General features: G+C 36.7%; 1 protein-coding gene across 1 annotated transcript in view; it reads left to right on the forward strand.

Moving 5' to 3' along the window:
* ACADL (acyl-CoA dehydrogenase long chain) overlaps nt 1-2,860 on the forward strand; it is a 62,017-nt gene extending 59,157 nt beyond the window's left edge. The window contains exon 11 of the mRNA XM_036926841.2: nt 1,629-2,860. Coding sequence (XP_036782736.1) covers nt 1,629-1,722 — 94 coding nt within the window. The 3' untranslated portion in view covers nt 1,723-2,860. The remainder of the gene's footprint in view (nt 1-1,628) is intronic.
* Nucleotides 2,861-18,640: the final 15,780 nt, after the last annotated feature.

The raw sequence follows: 18,640 nt of genomic DNA on the forward strand, positions 1-18,640 counted from the left end.
TTGTTTTGTTTCATTTTGTTTGTTTGCTTGTTTTTAAATAATTGGTCTTAAGCATGTGAGTTTATTTCAGTACTACTCTTTAGTCTTAGGGCCTGTTTGTGAAGTGAGACTTAAGCATTGCCATTTAAGACTTCTCTGCTGTGCTAGGAAGAGTAGCTTGAGATACAGAGCTTCGTCAGTGTGTGGTTAAACATTCCTTCTGCTGCCCTTCTCTGTTAATTTTAGTTGATGACTAAATTTAATTAGTAACTTATAAAAGGTCTACTGACCTCTGTCATTACCTACTCCATTGGAACTTCTTTAATGTGAAAAAAAAAAAAGCCCAACCCAGTCCAAAAATGTCTAAAAGTATTGAGATTGCTGAAGTAGGCTGAAATGCCCAGTAGGTCTTCTAAATGCAAGTGCTGGATTTTGTGGGCAAAAATGGAATCTGTTCAAAAGAAAAAAACATTTGAAAACACAGATTTCTCTGGATTTCAAGCTTTATCAGCAAGTAGGTATTCAGACTCTAAAATCCCTTTGTAATACAGCAAATCAAATCAGTAAATATTTACTGAGTGTTTACTGTTTGCAAAGTACTATGATGAATATTGATAAGGGGAAGTCCAGAATTTGTCATGTTCCTAGAGAGCTGGGACGTTTAATTTGTCGCAAATATTAAATAACATTGTAAAAACCCAGATCTTATGTTTGAAAAAAATGTACCTTTGAATGTATCTACTAGGAAAGTCCAAAGCTCAAAACTGGTCATACATGTCTGGGCCAATGAAAATAAAAAAGATACTTGCCAAAGTAGCAGGATACCTACCTTCTCATTCCAATCAGCTAATTATCTCTTATGTGACCTTTAAATAATAACCATTAATTAGTAAATCTATTAACTTCTCTGCACCTCCGTTCCTTTACCTGCAAAATAATAATACTGAGATGAGAGGATAAAATGAGACAAGAAAAAGTAAAAACAATATACAGTATCATGGTTGCTGTCATTGCTACCAAAAGTGGATTCCCAACAACATTTTTTTGTGGCACAGACTCAGCTACTAAGTATTTTAACTTAATGTATTACTGGAGTTTCTATTAACCATTTCTAAAATAGAAGTTACTTATTAACTTGATGGTAAGTAATATTTTCTAAAGCATCAATTTTATACCCTGATGGCAGCAGTGGTGGTGAGAAATCTAAAGGGATGCTAGAAAATATGTACTTTTTTTTCTTTTTGTGTTCTATGAAGCCGGTAGATTTCAACTTTTTTGGGAAACATTAAAGATAACAAGGTACTAAGACATTCCATTTGTTTCTGAATCTGTAACAGCCTTTTAAAGAATGCTGTTATATGTGCTGAATTTTATAAAATTAATTAAACATAAGTGTTATTTTGAAATTATAATCTCTTCAAGCAAACTAAAACAAAGCTATATAATTGATCAATATCTCAATAGAATTTTTACAATTATATCAATCTAGGATGAATGCCATACTGAAAAAAAGTAATTTATGAAAAACTTTTATTGTTCAGATTTCATTAAATGGATACTTTAAAGCAACTAATAGTTACCTGGTAAGACAAAATCTGTAATTTCTAATATCTTTTGTTTATTCATTCAATCATCTTCTGATTTATCAGAGCTTATGTCGATGCCCGAGTTCAGCCAATCTATGGTGGTACCAATGAAATAATGAAGGAGCTGATTGCAAGAGAGATCGTCCATGACAAGTAGACATCTGCCCACATGCTGGAATCCTATTACAGCTAATCTGTTTTATCTATTCAAGATAAAGTGCAACCTGGAAAGGGAGGAAACAATAAACTGTTTTTAATGCTCTCTCTATAGAGAAAGAAATCAAGTGCATATGTAAGATTAACACAGTGGTAGGAGAAATCTTTGAGTCCAGAGATACTAAAATTTCCCAATATAAGGTTTTACTTTTAATTTTTTATATAGCTAAAAGGCAAAAATTTTCTGATTTTAGAAGTTTTATGTTCACTTATCCTTCAAATTCTAAAAAGGCATTTTAAGTCTTTACAATTGAGACAGAAATTAATTTTGTTATAGTTTAGAAACATTAATAATACTTAATAGCCCATTGACTTTGAAAGGAAAAAATAATTTAGAATGCAAAATAATTTCAGCGATTTTGCTTCAGATTCCCCAGAACACCAGTTTCTACCACCATATCCTAAGACTCTGTTTTTAAGCAGTAGAACCCTTCCTTGGTACAAAAGCTTATGTAAGAGTCCCTGTGAAGTGCCAGTGAATGAATAGCTACTATATTTGAAGAGGGAAGCCTTCCTACCTTGCTGCCTTGGATCCACCAAGATTGAGCTAAGCATTTGCCTAACCCCAACTAGAGAATGAAGTTGGTTTTCTTTTCTACTGACACCTGGACTTTCAACAGATTTCCATCCCAGTTTAATTTATAGGAGGACACAGAACATCCATCCTTTAATTTTAAGATATTAGTGTCTTTTATAGGTCTCAAAACAGTGACTTCTATTTTGAAACAGTATACTTTTACAATTAATTTAACAAATACTTTGTGTTTTTCCTAAGTCAGGCTGTTAAAAAATATGGCAAATGAAACTGGCAAGATCCCTGTTAATAAGTGATTAAACAAATAAGTTATAATAAAGTAAGAAGTAAATAAACAAGATAATTTCAAATCATGCTAAGTGCAATGAAAGAAATAAAGTAGGCATTTAAAATAGGAGTGAGGAAATCAAAATTGATTTGAGACTTAAAGTAATTATTATTTTAAAAAATTAATTTGTAAACTGCTAGCATCCTTTCAGTACTTGTTTTTCTTGGCATTCTGGTAAGACAATGAATAAAGTAATTTTTAAATGGAAACAAATAATGAATTTTTTTGTTCAACTTAGAAAACCTATACATTTTATTTGGTGGTGTTGGTATTAAACATTGCTTTTTAATGCAACCATTACAACTGGATAGAATAGAGGGAAGAGAAAAAACTTTGACACTATTCTTTCCTAGAATTGTACAACTTTGGTTTGCTGTTAGGTAGAAGTGTGTTTGATTTCCAGCTAGAGTTCTTACTCCTATGCATTAAATGCCATGGAAAATGAGTTAAAATACGTTTTTGTTAGATACGGTATTTATAGCTGTCACCTCCCTTCTACTATTAGGAAACAGTATAGGATTAAACAGACCAACCCTCCCCTTACCCTTTTCTCAGTCATAAAAGAAACTAGATTTTAGAAATACAACATCTGTAGGAAAAGCCTACTATGTAGAGATGGACAGACCTCAATTGGAATGATGTCTACCATTTAGGAACCATTGGACCTTAGGCAAGTTACTTTACTTTTGAGGATTCTTTCAGGTGAAAATGGCAAAAGAAACTAAATTCTACCATCCTAAGCAAAAACTGGTGTGCTAGCTTAAAAAGGATTGTGGAATAGCTCATACATTCTAAAGAAATGTAGCAAGTAGGGTCTCAAGGGCCTGATTCTGGGGTTAGAAATGCTAACACTTACACGATATCCACTTACTTTAACTTGTCTTCACAAATCGGCCTAAATGACACTGCAGAGAAATTTCATTACAGGGCCTGTAAAAATGACCTTGGGCTGCCCTTCAGCACAATGTCATTATAAGGTAGGGGAAAGGTGCACTATGACTGACAGTTCCATCAGGAACACACGGACTGGGGAATGAAGTTCCTGAAGCAGAGTAGTAGTAACCAAAGAAAAGGCATAGAAAAGTCTCCTTGAAAGACCTAAATTATACTCTGGCACACACACAAAAGCTGTTATAGGCCACTAGAGCTAGGAATAGGTTCTAGCAGTTGTAACACACCAGAAAGTGAAAGGATTTCTAAAGTGGGATATTTTCTTGGAATGCTTTCTATCTTGTCTAAGCCAGTTGTTTTCTTTGTCTTGCCAACTTCAGTCTTGTTTTGTAACCCCAAAAGAAGCATGTGTTGTATCATCGCCTTAAAGCTGAAAGCAAAAAAAGGGAATTCAGAATGTGTTTCTTAATCTTTCATTTGCTTTTCGTTTCTTAGTAGATAATCTTTGTTTTGCTGTGTGGCTTTGATTGTTGTTCCCTAGGGAGGGAATTTGTCATCTGTAGCTCATGCAATGCTAAGTGCTCAAGAAACAAATAATAATAATGCTCAAAAGACAGACTGGATGGACCAGCACAGCAAGAAAGTCACACTGTGTAAATAGTTAATGAGAATCAAAAAACCTGAGTAATTTTGTTTTTTGTCTGTAATTTTTAGAATTGTAATTGTTTTAAAATAGCTTTTGCCCTTTATTTCTTTGATGGTGTCCTTAAAGATGAGAATATGTAAAATAAGCTGTTTTGATTTGCTATTTTAAAGCCTAACTGCAAATCTTATACTAATCTAGTAATTGTAGGTTATTGCTTAAGGTGTAAGATTTCTAGAAGACTTTTTTTTCATGTCAGTATTATTTTTGGCACCCACAGCCTTTATTTATTTGGAGTCATTGGAAAGATTTGACATTGAGATAGAAAGCATCTATGGGTCCTGTCATGTCTACTGCTTTATAATAATGTTAAAAAGAAGTTCTTTCTATTTCTGAAGTCTCATTTTCCATTTTCAAGAAAAAATAGAAAACTTCAAACATACTAAAAAATAGCGAAGATAGTGTAATGAATCTCTGGCTTCAATATTTACCAATGTATCTCCCTCACTTTTTTCTCAATTATTTTAAATAAAATCCCAGACTTAATGCTATTACATGCACACACAATTTTTTTTACATAGCTATGAGGTCATTATCATATTTAAGAACTTAAATTTAACATATAGTTCCAAACTAATATTAAATTTTTCTTGGTTTTATCAAGAGTGCCTTTTGTAATTGGTTTGTTCAAATCAGGATCCAAACAAGGTCCACAAGTTACATTTTTTTAATATTATCTCCAAAGTCCTTTATTTTATGAAGTCCTCTCTTTATTCCTTCTTTCTTTTTAAGTTTTATTTAAAAAATTATTATACATTAAATTTGCCTATTTTTTTATATATACATACATATAGCAAAATTGCCTTTTTTAGTTCTCTGAATTTTAGCATGTATATATAGATTCATGCAACCACACCACAATCAAGATATAGAACAATTTCATTACTCCAAAAAGATACCTCATGCCCTTTATAGTCTCATCTTCTCTGCACCCCTTAACCTTGGCACACACTGATCTGTTCTCAGTTATTATGGTTTTGCCATTTTTAGACTATTATATAAATTGAATCATATAGTGTATAACCTTTGAAAATGGCTTGTTTCTCTTAGCAAAATGCATTTAAGATTCATTTCACTGTGTGTGAATTAATAGCTTGTTTCTTTTTTTAGTGCCAAATAGCATTTCACTGTGTAGATATACCACAGTTTGTTGATTCATTCACCTGCTTGAGTACATTTTGGTGGCTGAGATTAAATAGCCAGGAGAGGAACTGTTGGGTCATAAAGGTAAATGAATGTTTAACTTTATAATTGCCAGGCTGTTTTACCAGAATGCCTGTACCATTTTGCCTTCCTACCAGCAATGTAAGAGTTCAAATTGCTCTGCATCTTCTCTAGCACTTGTATATTTTATATTAGCCATTCTTACAGGTACGTGATGGTATCTCATTATGGTTTTAATTTGCATTTCCCTTATGTCTAATGCTATTGAACAGCTTTTCATGTAATTATTTGCTTTCTGTGTATCTCCTCTGGTGAATTGTCTGTTCAGATCTTTTAGCCATTCTTATTTGGGTTACTTTTCTTAAAAAGAGTTTGAGCTTTGAGAGTTCTTTGTATATTACAGAACTGTTGAGCACAAGGCGAGGCCAGGCTGACAGATTCAGCTGCTAAAGAAACAGTGAGCCCTTTTCAGACTCAGTTTGTTGCTTACAGAGAGAGTAAAAACAAGAGTAGCCAAAGGTGTCAACTCTCTGTGGCCTTTGCACAGGATGACACTGAAATAAAAGTGGCCAGATGGTTGCAACAAGAATGATGAGACACTTGCTGAGGATTCCATTCCATGATACTGCTAATCAGTTTTACAGTTTAGGTGTGCCTTAAAGATGATAAGGCAGGAAAGCATTATACCCCATCAGAATCCCAAAACAATGAGAAACTGTCTCATGACAGCCTCCTGGGTAGAGAGGGAAGTGAGTGAGAAATGGCCTTGTAGGAGCACCTCATAAGTCTCCCATGCTTTCATGTTCAGGAAGGTTCACAAGGCACTGTCAAGATTCAGCTGCCATTCAAGCCTGGCCTACGTGGCCTATGGTCGGTCATTGGGCTGTTCCCCTACAGAAACAAGTCCCTTGTTGGATATGTGATTTGTAAATATTTTCTCCCTATCAGTATCTACTTCTTTCATTCTCTTAACAGTGGGTTTCATGGAGCAAAAGTTTTTAATTTTCATGAATTCCAGTTTATCAATTTTTTCTTTTATGGGTCATACATTTGGTATTATATCTAAGGACTCTTTGCTCAAACTTGAGTCAAGGTTTCCTTCTATGTTTTAAGTGTTTTATATTTTACATTGTGCATTTAGATCTATGTTCCATTTAGTAGTTTTTCATAAGGTGTAAGATTTATGCTGAGGCACTTTTTTTTTTTTTTTGCTTATAAATATCTAATTTTTCCAATACTACTTGCTGGACAGAATTTCATTTTCATTGAATTGTCTTTGTACTTGTTAAAAATCATATTTGACCATGTTTGTACAGGTCTGTATCTGGACTCTGTTCTTTTTCATTGTTCTATGTATCTTTTCCCTTTGTGTACAGTAATATTATAGCAAGTCTTAAAGTTTGATAATGGTATTCCTCAAACCTTTTTTTTCAAAGTTGTTTTGGCTATTCTCACTCTCTCTCTTTCCATACAATTTTTAACTCAACTTGTCTGTATCTACAAAAAAATCCTTTCAGGGTTTTGACTGAAATGGTGGTAAGTCTATAAATCACCTTTGCAGGGGAAAGGGGGGCGGAAGATGGCGGCGTGAGTAGAGCAGCGGAAATCTCCTCCCAAAACAGCATATATCTATGAAAATATAACAAAGACAACCCTTCCTAGAATAAAGACCAGAGGACACAGGACAATATCCAGACCACATCCACACCTGAGAGAACCCAGCGCCTCGCGAAGGGGGTAAGATACAAGCCCCGGCCCCGCGGGAGCCGAGCGCCCCTCCCCCCAGCTCCCGGCGGGAGAAGAGCAGGCAGAGCGGGAGGGAGACGGAGCCCAGGGCTGCCGAACACCCAGCCCCAGCCATCCGGGCCAGAGTGCAGGGCCCTCGATACTGGGAAAACAGGGCAGCAAGAACAGTGAGCAGGCACTGGAGGCTGGGCGACAGAGGACATAAGAAAAGCGCGCGACCATTTTTTTTTTTTTTTTGCTTTTTTGCTGCTTTGTTTTGGCGAGCGCTTTTTGGAAGTCTTAAAGGGACAGGGACCCCAATATTAGGGAAACAGGGCAGAAAGACCAGTGAGCAGAGGCCTGAGGCTGGCACCGGAGAATAAAGAAAAACGAACGACCACCTTCTTTTTTTTTTAAATTAAAAATTTTTTTTTTTAATTAAAAAAATTTTTTTTCTTGTTTTTTTTTTGTGGTCGTTGTTTTGTTTTGGCGGGTGCTTTTTGGAAGTCTTAAAGGGGCAGGGCGGGTCACTTAATCCAGAGGTAGGGAATCCGGGATCTCTGGGCACCCTAACCCCTGGGCTGCAGGGAGCAGGGAGGCCCCTTACGGAGATAAATAGCCTCCCAGCAGCTCCTGCTCCAACGCGACTCCACCATTTTGGAGTAGCTGCCCGAGCCAGGCCACGCCCACAGCAACAGCGGAGATTAACTCCATAGCAGCCGGGCAGGAAACAGAAACCCTGTCTGCGCGCAGCTGCGCAGCACAAGCCACTAGAGGCCGCTGTTCTCCTAGGAGAGGAGGGCCACAAACCAACAAGAAAGGAAGTCCTTCCAGCCGTCACTCGTCCCAGTTCTGCAGACTATTCCTATCACCATGAAAAGGCAAAGCTACAGGCAGACAAAGATCACAGAGACAACACCAGAGAAGGAGACAGACCTAACCAGTCTTCCTGACAAAGAATTCAAAATAAGAATCATAAACATGCTGACAGAGATGCAGAGAAATACGCAAGAGAAATGGGATGAAGTCCGGAAGGAGATCACAGATGCCAGAAAGGAGATCGCAGAAATGAAACAAACTCTGGAAGGGTGTATAAGCAGAATGGATAGAATGCAAGAGGCCATTGATGGAATTGAAATCAGAGAACAGGAACGCATAGAAGCTGACATAGAGAGAGACAAAAGGATCTCCAGGAATGAAACAATATTAAGAGAACTGTGTGACCAATCTAAAAGGAGCAATATCCGTATTATAGGGGTCCCAGAAGAAGAAGAGAGAGGCAAAGAGATGGAAAGTATCTTAGAAGAAATAATTGCTGAAAACTTCCCCACACTGGGGGAGGAAGTAATCAAACAGACCACGGAAATACACAGAACCCCCAACAGAAAGGATCCAAGAAGGGCAACACCAAGACACATAATAATTAAAATGGCAAAGATCAAGGACAAGGAAAGAGTGTTAAAGGCAGCTAGAGAGAAAAAGGTCACCTATAAAGGGAAACCCATCAGGCTAACGTCAGATTTCTCAACAGAAACCCTACAGGCCAGAAGAGAATGGCATGATATATTTAATACAATGAAACAGAAGGGCCTTGAACCAAGGATACTGTATCCAGCACGACTATCATTCAAATATGACGGTGGGATTAAACAATTCCCAGACAAACAAAAGCTGAGGGAATTTGCTTTCCACAAACCACCTCTACAGAACATCTTACAGGGACTGCTCTAGATGGGAGCACTCCTAGAAAGAGCACAGCACAAAACACCCAACATATGAAGAATCGAGGAGGAGGAACAAGAAGGGAGAGAAGAAAAGAATCTCCAGACAGTGTATATAACAGCTCAATAAGCGAGCTAAGTTAGGCAGTAAGATACTAAAGAGGCTAACCTTGAACCTTTGGTAACCACGAATTTAAAGCCTGCAATGGCAATAAGTACATATCATTCAATAGTCACCCTAAATGTTAATGGGTTGAATGCACCAATCAAAAGACACAGAGTAACAGAATGGATAAAAAAGCAAGACCCATCTATATGCTGCTTACAAGAAACTCACCTCAAACCCAAAGACATGTACAGACTAAAAGTCAAGGGATGGAAAAACATATTTCAAGCAAACAACAGTGAGAAGAAAGCAGGGGTTGCAGTACTAATATCAGACAAAATAGACTTCAAAACAAAGAAAGTAACAAGAGATAAAGAAGGACACTACATAATGATAAAGGGCTCAGTCAAACAAGAGGATATAACCATTCTAAATATATATGCACCCAACACAGGAGCACCAGCATATGTGAAACAAATACTAACAGAACTAAAGGGGGATATAGACTGCAATGCATTCATTCTAGGAGACTTCAACACACCACTCACCCCAAAGGATAGATCCACTGGGCAGAAAATAAGTAAGGACACGGAAGCACTGAACAACACAGTAGAGCAGATGGACCTAATAGACATCTATAGAACTCTACATCCAAAAGCAGCGGGATATACATTCTTCTCAAGTGCACATGGAACATTCTCCAGAATAGACCACATACTAGGCCACAAAAAGAGCCTCAGAAAATTCCAAAAGATTGAAATCCTACCAACCAACTTTTCAGACCACAAAGGCATAAAACTAGAAATAAACTGTACAAAGAAAGCAAAGAGGCTCACGAACACATGGAGGCTTAACAACACGCTCCTAAATAATCAATGGATCAATGACCAAATCAAAATGGAGATCCAGCAATATATGGAAACAAATGACAACAACAACACTAAGCCCCAACTTCTGTGGGACACAGCAAAAGCAGTCTTAAGAGGAAAGTATATAGCAATCCAAGCATATTTAAAAAAGGAAGAGCAATCCCAAATGAATGGTCTAATGTCACAATTATCGAAATTGGAAAAAGAAGAACAGATGAGGCCGAAGGTCAGCAGAAGGAGGGACATAATAAAGATCAGAGAAGAAATAAATAAAATTGAGAAGAATAAAACAATAGCAAAAATCAATGAAACCAAGAGCTGGTTCTTCGAGAAAATAAACAAAATAGATAAGCCTCTAGCCAGACTTATTAAGAAGAAAAGAGAGTCAACACAAATCAACAGTATCAGAAACGAGAAAGGAAAAATCACGACGGACCCCACGGAAATGCAAAGAATTATTGGAGACTACTATGAAAACCTATATGCTAACAAGCTGGGAAACCTAGGAGAAATGGACAACTTCCTAGAAAAATATAACCTTCCAAGATTGACCCAGGAAGAAACAGAAAATCTAAACAGACCAATTACCAGCAACGAAATTGAAGAGGTAATCAAAAAACTACCAAAGAACAAAACCCCCGGGCCAGATGGATTTACCTCGGAATTTTATCAGACATACAGGGAAGACATAATACCCATTCTCCTTAAAGTTTTCCAAAAAATAGAGGAGGAGGGGATACTCCCAAACTCATTCTATGAAGCTAACATCACCCTAATACCAAAACCAGGCAAAGACCCCACCAAAAAAGAAAACTACAGACCAATATCCCTGATGAACGTAGATGCAAAAATACTCAACAAAATATTAGCAAACCGAATTCAAAAATACATCAAAAGGATCATACACCATGACCAAGTGGGATTCATTCCAGGGATGCAAGGATGGTACAACATTCGAAAGTCCATCAACATCATCCACCACATCAACAAAAAGAAAGACAAAAACCACATGATCATCTCCATAGATGCTGAAAAAGCATTTGACAAAGTTCAACATCCATGCATGTTAAAAACTCTCAGCAAAATGGGAATAGAGGGCAAGTACCTCAACATAATAAAGGCCATCTATGATAAACCCACAGCCAACATTATATTGAACAGCGAGAAGCTGAAAGCATTTCCTCTGAGATCGGGAACTAGACAGGGATGCCCACTCTCTCCACTGTTATTTAACATAGTACTGGAGGTCCTAGCCACGGCAATCAGACAAAATAAAGAAATACAAGGAATCCAGATTGGTAAAGAAGAAGTTAAACTGTCACTATTTGCAGATGACATGATACTGTACATAAAAAACCCTAAAGACTCCACCCCAAAACTACTAGAACTGATATCGGAATACAGCAAAGTTGCAGGATACAAAATCAACACACAGAAATCTGTGGCTTTCCTATATACTAACAATGAACCAACAGAGAGAGAAATTAGGAAAACAACTCCATTCACAATTGCATCAAAAAAAATAAAATACCTAGGAATAAACCTAACCAAAGAAGTGAAAGACTTATACTCTGAAAACTACAAGTCACTCTTAAGAGAAATTAAAGGGGACACTAACAGATGGAAACTCATCCCATGCTCGTGGCTAGGAAGAATTAATATCGTTAAAATGGCCATCCTGCCCAAAGCAATATACAGATTTGATGCAATCCCTATGAGACTACCAGCAACATTCTTCAATGAACTGGAACAAATAATTCAAAAATTCATATGGAAACACCAAAGACCCCGAATAGCCAAAGCAATCCTGAGAAAGAAGAATAAAGTAGGGGGGATCTCACTCCCCAACTTCAAGCTCTACTATAAAGCCATAGTAATCAAGACAATTTGGTACTGGCACAAGAGCAGAGCCACAGACCAATGGAACAGACTAGAGAATCCAGACATTAACCCAGACATATATGGTCAATTAATATTTGATAAAGGAGCCATGGACATACAATGGCGAAATGACAGTCTCTTCAACAGGTGGTGCTGGCAAAACTGGACAGCTACATGTAGGAGAATGAAACTGGACCATTGTCTAACCCCATATACAAAAGTAAACTCAAAATGGATCAAAGACCTGAATGTAAGCCATGAAACCATTAAACTCTTGGAAGAAAACATAGGCGAAAACCTCTTAGACATAAACATGAGTGACCTCTTCTTGAACATATCTCCCCGGGCAAGGAAAACAACAGCAAAAATGAGTAAGTGGGACTATATTAAGCTGAAAAGCTTCTGTACAGCAAAAGACACCATCAATAGAACAAGAAGGATCCCTACAGTATGGGAGAATATATTTGAAAATGACACATCCGATAAAGGCTTGACGTCCAGAATATATAAGGAACTCTCACGCCTCAACAAACAAAAAACAAATAACCCAATTAAAAAATGGGCAGAGGAACTGAAGAGACAGTTCTCCAAAAAAGAAATACAGATGGCCAACAGACACATGAAAAGATGCTCCACATCGCTAATTATCAGAGAAATGCAAATTAAAACTACAATGAGGTATCACCTCACACCAGTAAGGATGGCTGCCATCCAAAAGACAAACAACAACAAATGTTGGCGAGGCTGTGGAGAAAGGGGAACCCTCCTACACTGCTGGTGGGAATGTAAGTTAGTTCAACCATTGTGGAAAGCAGTATGGAGGTACATCAAAATGCTCAAAACAGACTTACCATTTGACCCAGGAATTGCACTCCTAGGAATTTACCCTAAGAACGCAGCAATCAAGTTTGAGAAAGACAGATGCACCCCTATGTTTATTGCAGCACTATTTACAATAGCCAAGAATTGGAAGCAACCTAAATGTCCATCAATAGATGAATGGATAAAGAAGATGTGGTACATATACACAATGGAATACTACTCAGCTATAAGAAAAGGGCAAATCCAATCATTTGCAGCAACATGGATGGAGCTGGAGGGTATTATGTTCAGTGAAACAAGCCAAGCGGAGAAAGAGAAATACCAAATGATTTCACTTATCTGTGGAATATAAGAACAAAGGAAAAACTGAAGGAACAAAACAGCAGCAGAATCACAGAACTCAAGAATGGACTAACAGGTACCAAAGGGAAAGGGACTGGGGAGGATGGGTGGGTAGGGAGGGATAAGGGGGGGAGAAGTAGGGGGGTATTAAGATTAACATGCATGGGGGGGTAGGATAAAAGGGAGGGCTGTACAACACAGAGAAGGCAAGTAGTGATTCTACAACATTTTGCTATGCTGATAGACAGTGACTGTAAAGGGGTTTATAGGGGAGACCTGGTATAGGGGAGAGCCTAGTAAACATAATATTCGTCATGTAAGTGTAGATTAGTGATAGCAAAAAAAAAAAAAAAAAAAAAAAAAAAACGGCAGTTCCTGTGTGGTAACCTCCAACGAGTTCTACACAAGGGTATAAAGGGCATATAAAAGTGTAGGCAAAGGGTCTGTTTGTGTTTATACAGAGGATCAAAGCCTAATTGGGCTACCCCGAAAATGAACTAAGATACGATATGAAAAAGAACTTCCAACATCTGCACCCTCTGGAAGACTCATGCCAGAAGATGATCATCAAAAAACCCCAACAAAGATCCACGCACTGCTACAGCTGTAGATGCACTCATCCCACCAGTTCCTGGACCTGCCATGGGAATGAGGAAGGAGATATCTAAGCTGGCCTGTGCATACAGTAAAACAACAAAATTGGACTGGATCTATACTGTTGGAACTCAACCAAGAATTTGGAGAAGTGCAAATTGTAGCGCTCCAAAGTCTTACAACTACAAACTATTTATTGTTAAAAGAACATATGGCATGTGAACAGTCCCCAGGAATGGGTTGTTTTAATTTGTCTGATTTCTCTCAGACTGTTCAAGTTCATTTGGACAATATCCACCATATCATAGATAAGTTTTCACAAATGCCTAAGGTGCCTAACTGGTTTTCTTGGTTTCACTGCAGATGGCTGGTAATTACAGATATGCTTTGGTTATGTAACTATACTCCTATTATGTTAATGTGTGTGTGCAATTTAAGTAGTAGCTTAAAACCTATACATGCTGAAGTTACTCTACAAGAAGATATATCAAAGAAATAATCAATCTTCCCATGTTTTCTTCCGCCTGCTACTTCTATAGCTTTTCTTCTTCCTTCCTAATTACAACCCTTAAATAGAATTCGTGCCTCATATCAAATTTACCAAGTATCATAATTCTTCCAAGTGGTAAAGATACCTCAAGACAAATGCTGGGCATGGAAGCTACAGGGCATAAATATGCAAAGAAATAAAAAGCTAACCATTTCTAACAATAAGGCTTCTCTCTCACCAACTTTACATTTCCCTGTATGGCCCCGGAAGATGACTGGTTAGCCAGAGACGGGTAAGATTCCTCAAGGGAGGAACAACCTAAGACAGGCACAGTCGCAGGGGGGCCATCAGGTGAGAAATTGGGGATCAACAGAGGTGAGGCTTAGAACCTCACCCCCCCGTTCTGAGAGAAATCTTCTGCATACGTGGATGTTTTATTGCCCTGGTCTAGCTTGGATTAACACATAGTCTACAGGCACACACCTGATCATCTACATGTGCTCTCTTACAACACTAAACTATGTTTTCTACCTTTATCTTGTATCTACCTACCACTTCAGCATTTTATTAAAAATAATAATAATAAAGAGAGAAATGTGGTATCCACATATAAATCAAGTATAAAAACCAAATGAGTATTCATATTTGAACTGACTGTTTATAGTTCATAATGCATGAGCAAAACCGAAAGTTTCTGTGATGACTGCCCTTGTACTGTTCACTATGTAACTTATTCATTATGTAAGAATTTGTTCTACATGTAAAAACTTGTTTGTTATGCCTCAGAAGATTGGAGACTGACAAAAATTAGGCTTGGGGTGGATTAATGATTGTGCATTGAGCATTGACTCCCCTATACAGAATCTTATTGTCGTTAACAACCATTTGATCAATAAATATGAGAGATGCCCTCACAAAAAAAAAAAAAAAAAAAGGACAGACTTCCAATGGTAAAATAAATTAGTAACCGGGATGTAAGGTATAGCATAAGGAATATAGTCAAGATATTGTAACAGCCTGGTAGGGTGATAGCTGGAACCTAGAATTATGTATATAAATGTTCTACCACTGTGTTGTACACTTGAAACTCATGTAATGTAATACTGTGTGTCAACTACCCTTCAATAAAAAATAATTATTATTAAAAAAAAAAAAAAAAAAAATCACCTTTGCAGGGAATTGACATTTTTAGTATGTTGAAGCTTCCAATCCATGAATGGGAATGTCTCAATCTATTTAGATCTTCTTTGATTTTTTTCTTCAGCATTTTATAGTTTTCAACATAAAGATCCTATATGTGTTTTGTTATGTTTACAATTAAGTATTTCATTTTGGGGGGCAGCTACTGTAAGTTGTATTGATGTTTGATTTTGGTTTCCCATTGTTTATTGCCAGTATACTTGGTGATTGATTGTTGATTCTATATCCTGTGGTCTGTTAAACTCACTCATAAATTCAAGGAGTGCTTTTATAACTTCCTTGGGATTTTCTACAGAGACAATAATATCATCAATGAATAGGGACAGTTTTAGTATTTCTTCATAACCAGTATGCCTTTCATTTCTTTATCTTCCTTCTCTCATTCCATCCTTTTTCTTCCTTCTTCCCTCTCTTTCTTCCTTCCTTCCTCTTTCTTTCATTTCTTTCTCTTTCTATCTTTCATTTCTCTTTCTCTCATTGTACTTACTAGGACTTCCACTACAGTGTTGAATAGGAATTGTGAGAATGGACATCCTTGTTTGTTTCTGATCTTAGGGAGAAAGTATTCAGGCTTTCACATTAGGTATGATTTATTCTTAAAGTATATTTTTAGTAGATGCCCTTGATCAGACTGATGGGGTCCCATTCTATTCCTAATCTGATGAGAGTTTTTATCATTAATGGATATTGAATTGTGTCAAATGCTTTTCTACATCAATTGATATGATCATGTGGTTTTTCTTCTTTGAGATTATTAATATAGTAAATTATATTGATTGCATTTTGAATATTGAACCAACCTTGCATTCTTGGGATACACCCTACTTGGTCTTTGTGTGTTATAATTTTTACATATTGCTTGGCTCTGTTTGATACAGTTTATTGGGAATTTTTGTGTCTATCTTCATAAGGATTATTTGGTTTTCTTTTCTTGCACTATCTTTCCCGGTTTTGTTATCATAGTAATGCTGACCGCATAAAATGAGTTGGGGTTTATTTCTCCCTTTTCCCTCCAAGCCATTAATTTTTGGGAAAAACCTAATCATTCATTTTGTAGAATGACCATCATTATTCATTTGCCTGATTGATCTCTCATGGTGATTCTAATTTATTCCTCTACTATCTATGTTTCCTGTAAACTAATAGGCTTGATTAGATTCAAGTTCAATATTTTTGCCCAGAAATCTTAATAATAAGTGGTGCTGTGAATGTTCTATTGCATCACACCATCAGACACATAATATCTAGTTGTCTAACTTTTAGAGAAACTGAGATTATTCAGTGTATTCAGGTAGTATTAGTCTAATGCATCCATAAAAATTCCTGTCAACATCTTACATAAGTTTTAGCATGCATTGATATTATTTAGAAGGTCTTTATTTCATTAACAGTAGTAAAATATGATTTTTCTAACTTTTTAACTCCTTTTGCATTTATTAACTTTCATAAGAAGAACTTTCATTACATTTTTGTTAGTCTGTGTGTCTTTGGGTCCTCTAGGAATCAGAAACAGACACAGAAGTGCAAGTTTTACTGAGAGGTAACATCTGTGAAAGATGAAGAGGGAAGGTAATCATATTGTGCAAAGAGAAAAGAGCCTTAGACTATGATGCAGATCTGGCAATGTGTTGCCCAATCCAGTGAGGAGCTCTGAAATAAAGACTTCCCCTTAGAGGAGTCCCACAGGCCAGCTCCTGGTTCTTCTTGCAATGCTGTTGTTGTCCAGAGACTGCCTGGCAAGACTGCCAGCTCAAAAGCTAATGTGTATCCTAAACATGCTAATGCTAACAGCTGGAGGCTCAGGTAACTATATTCCTTACAATGAAGTGGCAAGTTCTTTCTTGAGAGGAGATTTGGGAGTTTCACCTTCATTGCTGCCACATCATGAAACAGAATTTGTAAATAAAAGACAGAATAAATTCTTGATTTTTTTTCCTTTGTATCAACTTTTACAGTAATGAGTGGGTGCTCTAAGAACCTCCAGTGGTAATGAGTTTTTAAGTATACATAAGAACTCATGGATTTGGAAAATGTGTATGTCTTTTAATTAACCGCAATCATTATTCTTTCTGACATACAAATAGTTTCATATTAGGCCAGTAAGAGTACCTTCAATTTTGTTTTATATTTTTTTCCTTTTCATCTTGGAAAATGTCAAACAAATACAAAAGTACAGAGAATAATATAATGAGCCACCATGTATACATTATGCAATTTTGACAATGATCAACTCATGACTAATTTTTAGTCATCTATATACCTTTGTACCTCCTACTCTCGTGGATTATTTTAAAACAAATACCAGACATCATGTAATCCTGAATCGTTTTGACATGAATTGTTATTTATGATTTGCCCTCGGCACAATAAAATTTCCCATGTAACTATTATGTACAATTCCTGCCCTAGAGCTGAAATGAATCATTTTCCAAAGATTCCTAGTTTATTTTAGGGGGGCGGTTCTAGTTTAAAGCTGCTACTAAATTTATTTATGTTTTATTTATTTACATTCTGTTTCATAAAATCCCTCTTGAAGTTATTTTGATTACTGAAAGTACTTTTTATTCAGTCTTCCTTAAATCTAAATTCACTAGAAGTTTATCTTAACATATCCCAAGAGAAGTTATGTTCCATTTTAGAGTAGAAAATTATAAAATTTTATTAAATAGAATGTTTTCTGCTGTAAGAACAGAAAAGCCAAATCAAATTTGGCTTAAGAAATGAAGAAAGGGCCCACAAAACTGGAAATCTCAGAGACAGAGCAGACTCAAAAATGATTAACTGAACAGCTTAGCTCTGTCACTGAGGACCCACCTTACCAGTTTCCTTCCATCTCTGTTATTTATAGCATAGGCCCAATTTTAAAACTGGCTTCTGCAGCGGTCATGAGATGGGTCTTGTTCATGTCTACAGTGAAAGAATGCACTTCTGCCCAGCATTTTGTGCATAAAATCTGAAATTCACTTTCAGTGAGGATAGTTTTAGTCATATGCCCATCTCAACCAATGATTGTGCCAAGGGAAATAGGATATGCCAAGCATGTGAGCTGGGTAGAAGACTGGATAGCAGCATGAAAGTCAGAAAAATGTTAGGAAAGGGAAATTTTGGAATAGAAACTAAATAGGCAACTAACAAATACTATAACAACTACAAACTAGATCCTGATTGTTAGGATCTGTGCCAGAAGATTGTCACATGTCTAATGAGACATAGTCTCATCTGTTGGTGCCGTTTAAAAATTTTTGATACGGTTTTTGTAGTGGTTTTCATATTCCTATATACACAGGTGTCCTTTCTGGGCATATGAGAAGTTTGCATTTCCCGGTTCCTTTGTAATTGGACAAGCTGTGTGACTAGTACTTGCTAATGGATTGTGGATGTAAGTGATGTATATATCTTACCCTGTGGCAGCATTTATGTTACTAGGAGGTAACATAAAAGCAAAGCATGGAATACAGATCCAACATGGGGAAGACAAATGCTCTGGA

This window comes from Manis pentadactyla, chromosome 6 (assembly GCF_030020395.1).
Source record: "Manis pentadactyla isolate mManPen7 chromosome 6, mManPen7.hap1, whole genome shotgun sequence".
NCBI classification, from domain to species: domain Eukaryota; kingdom Metazoa; phylum Chordata; class Mammalia; order Pholidota; family Manidae; genus Manis; species Manis pentadactyla.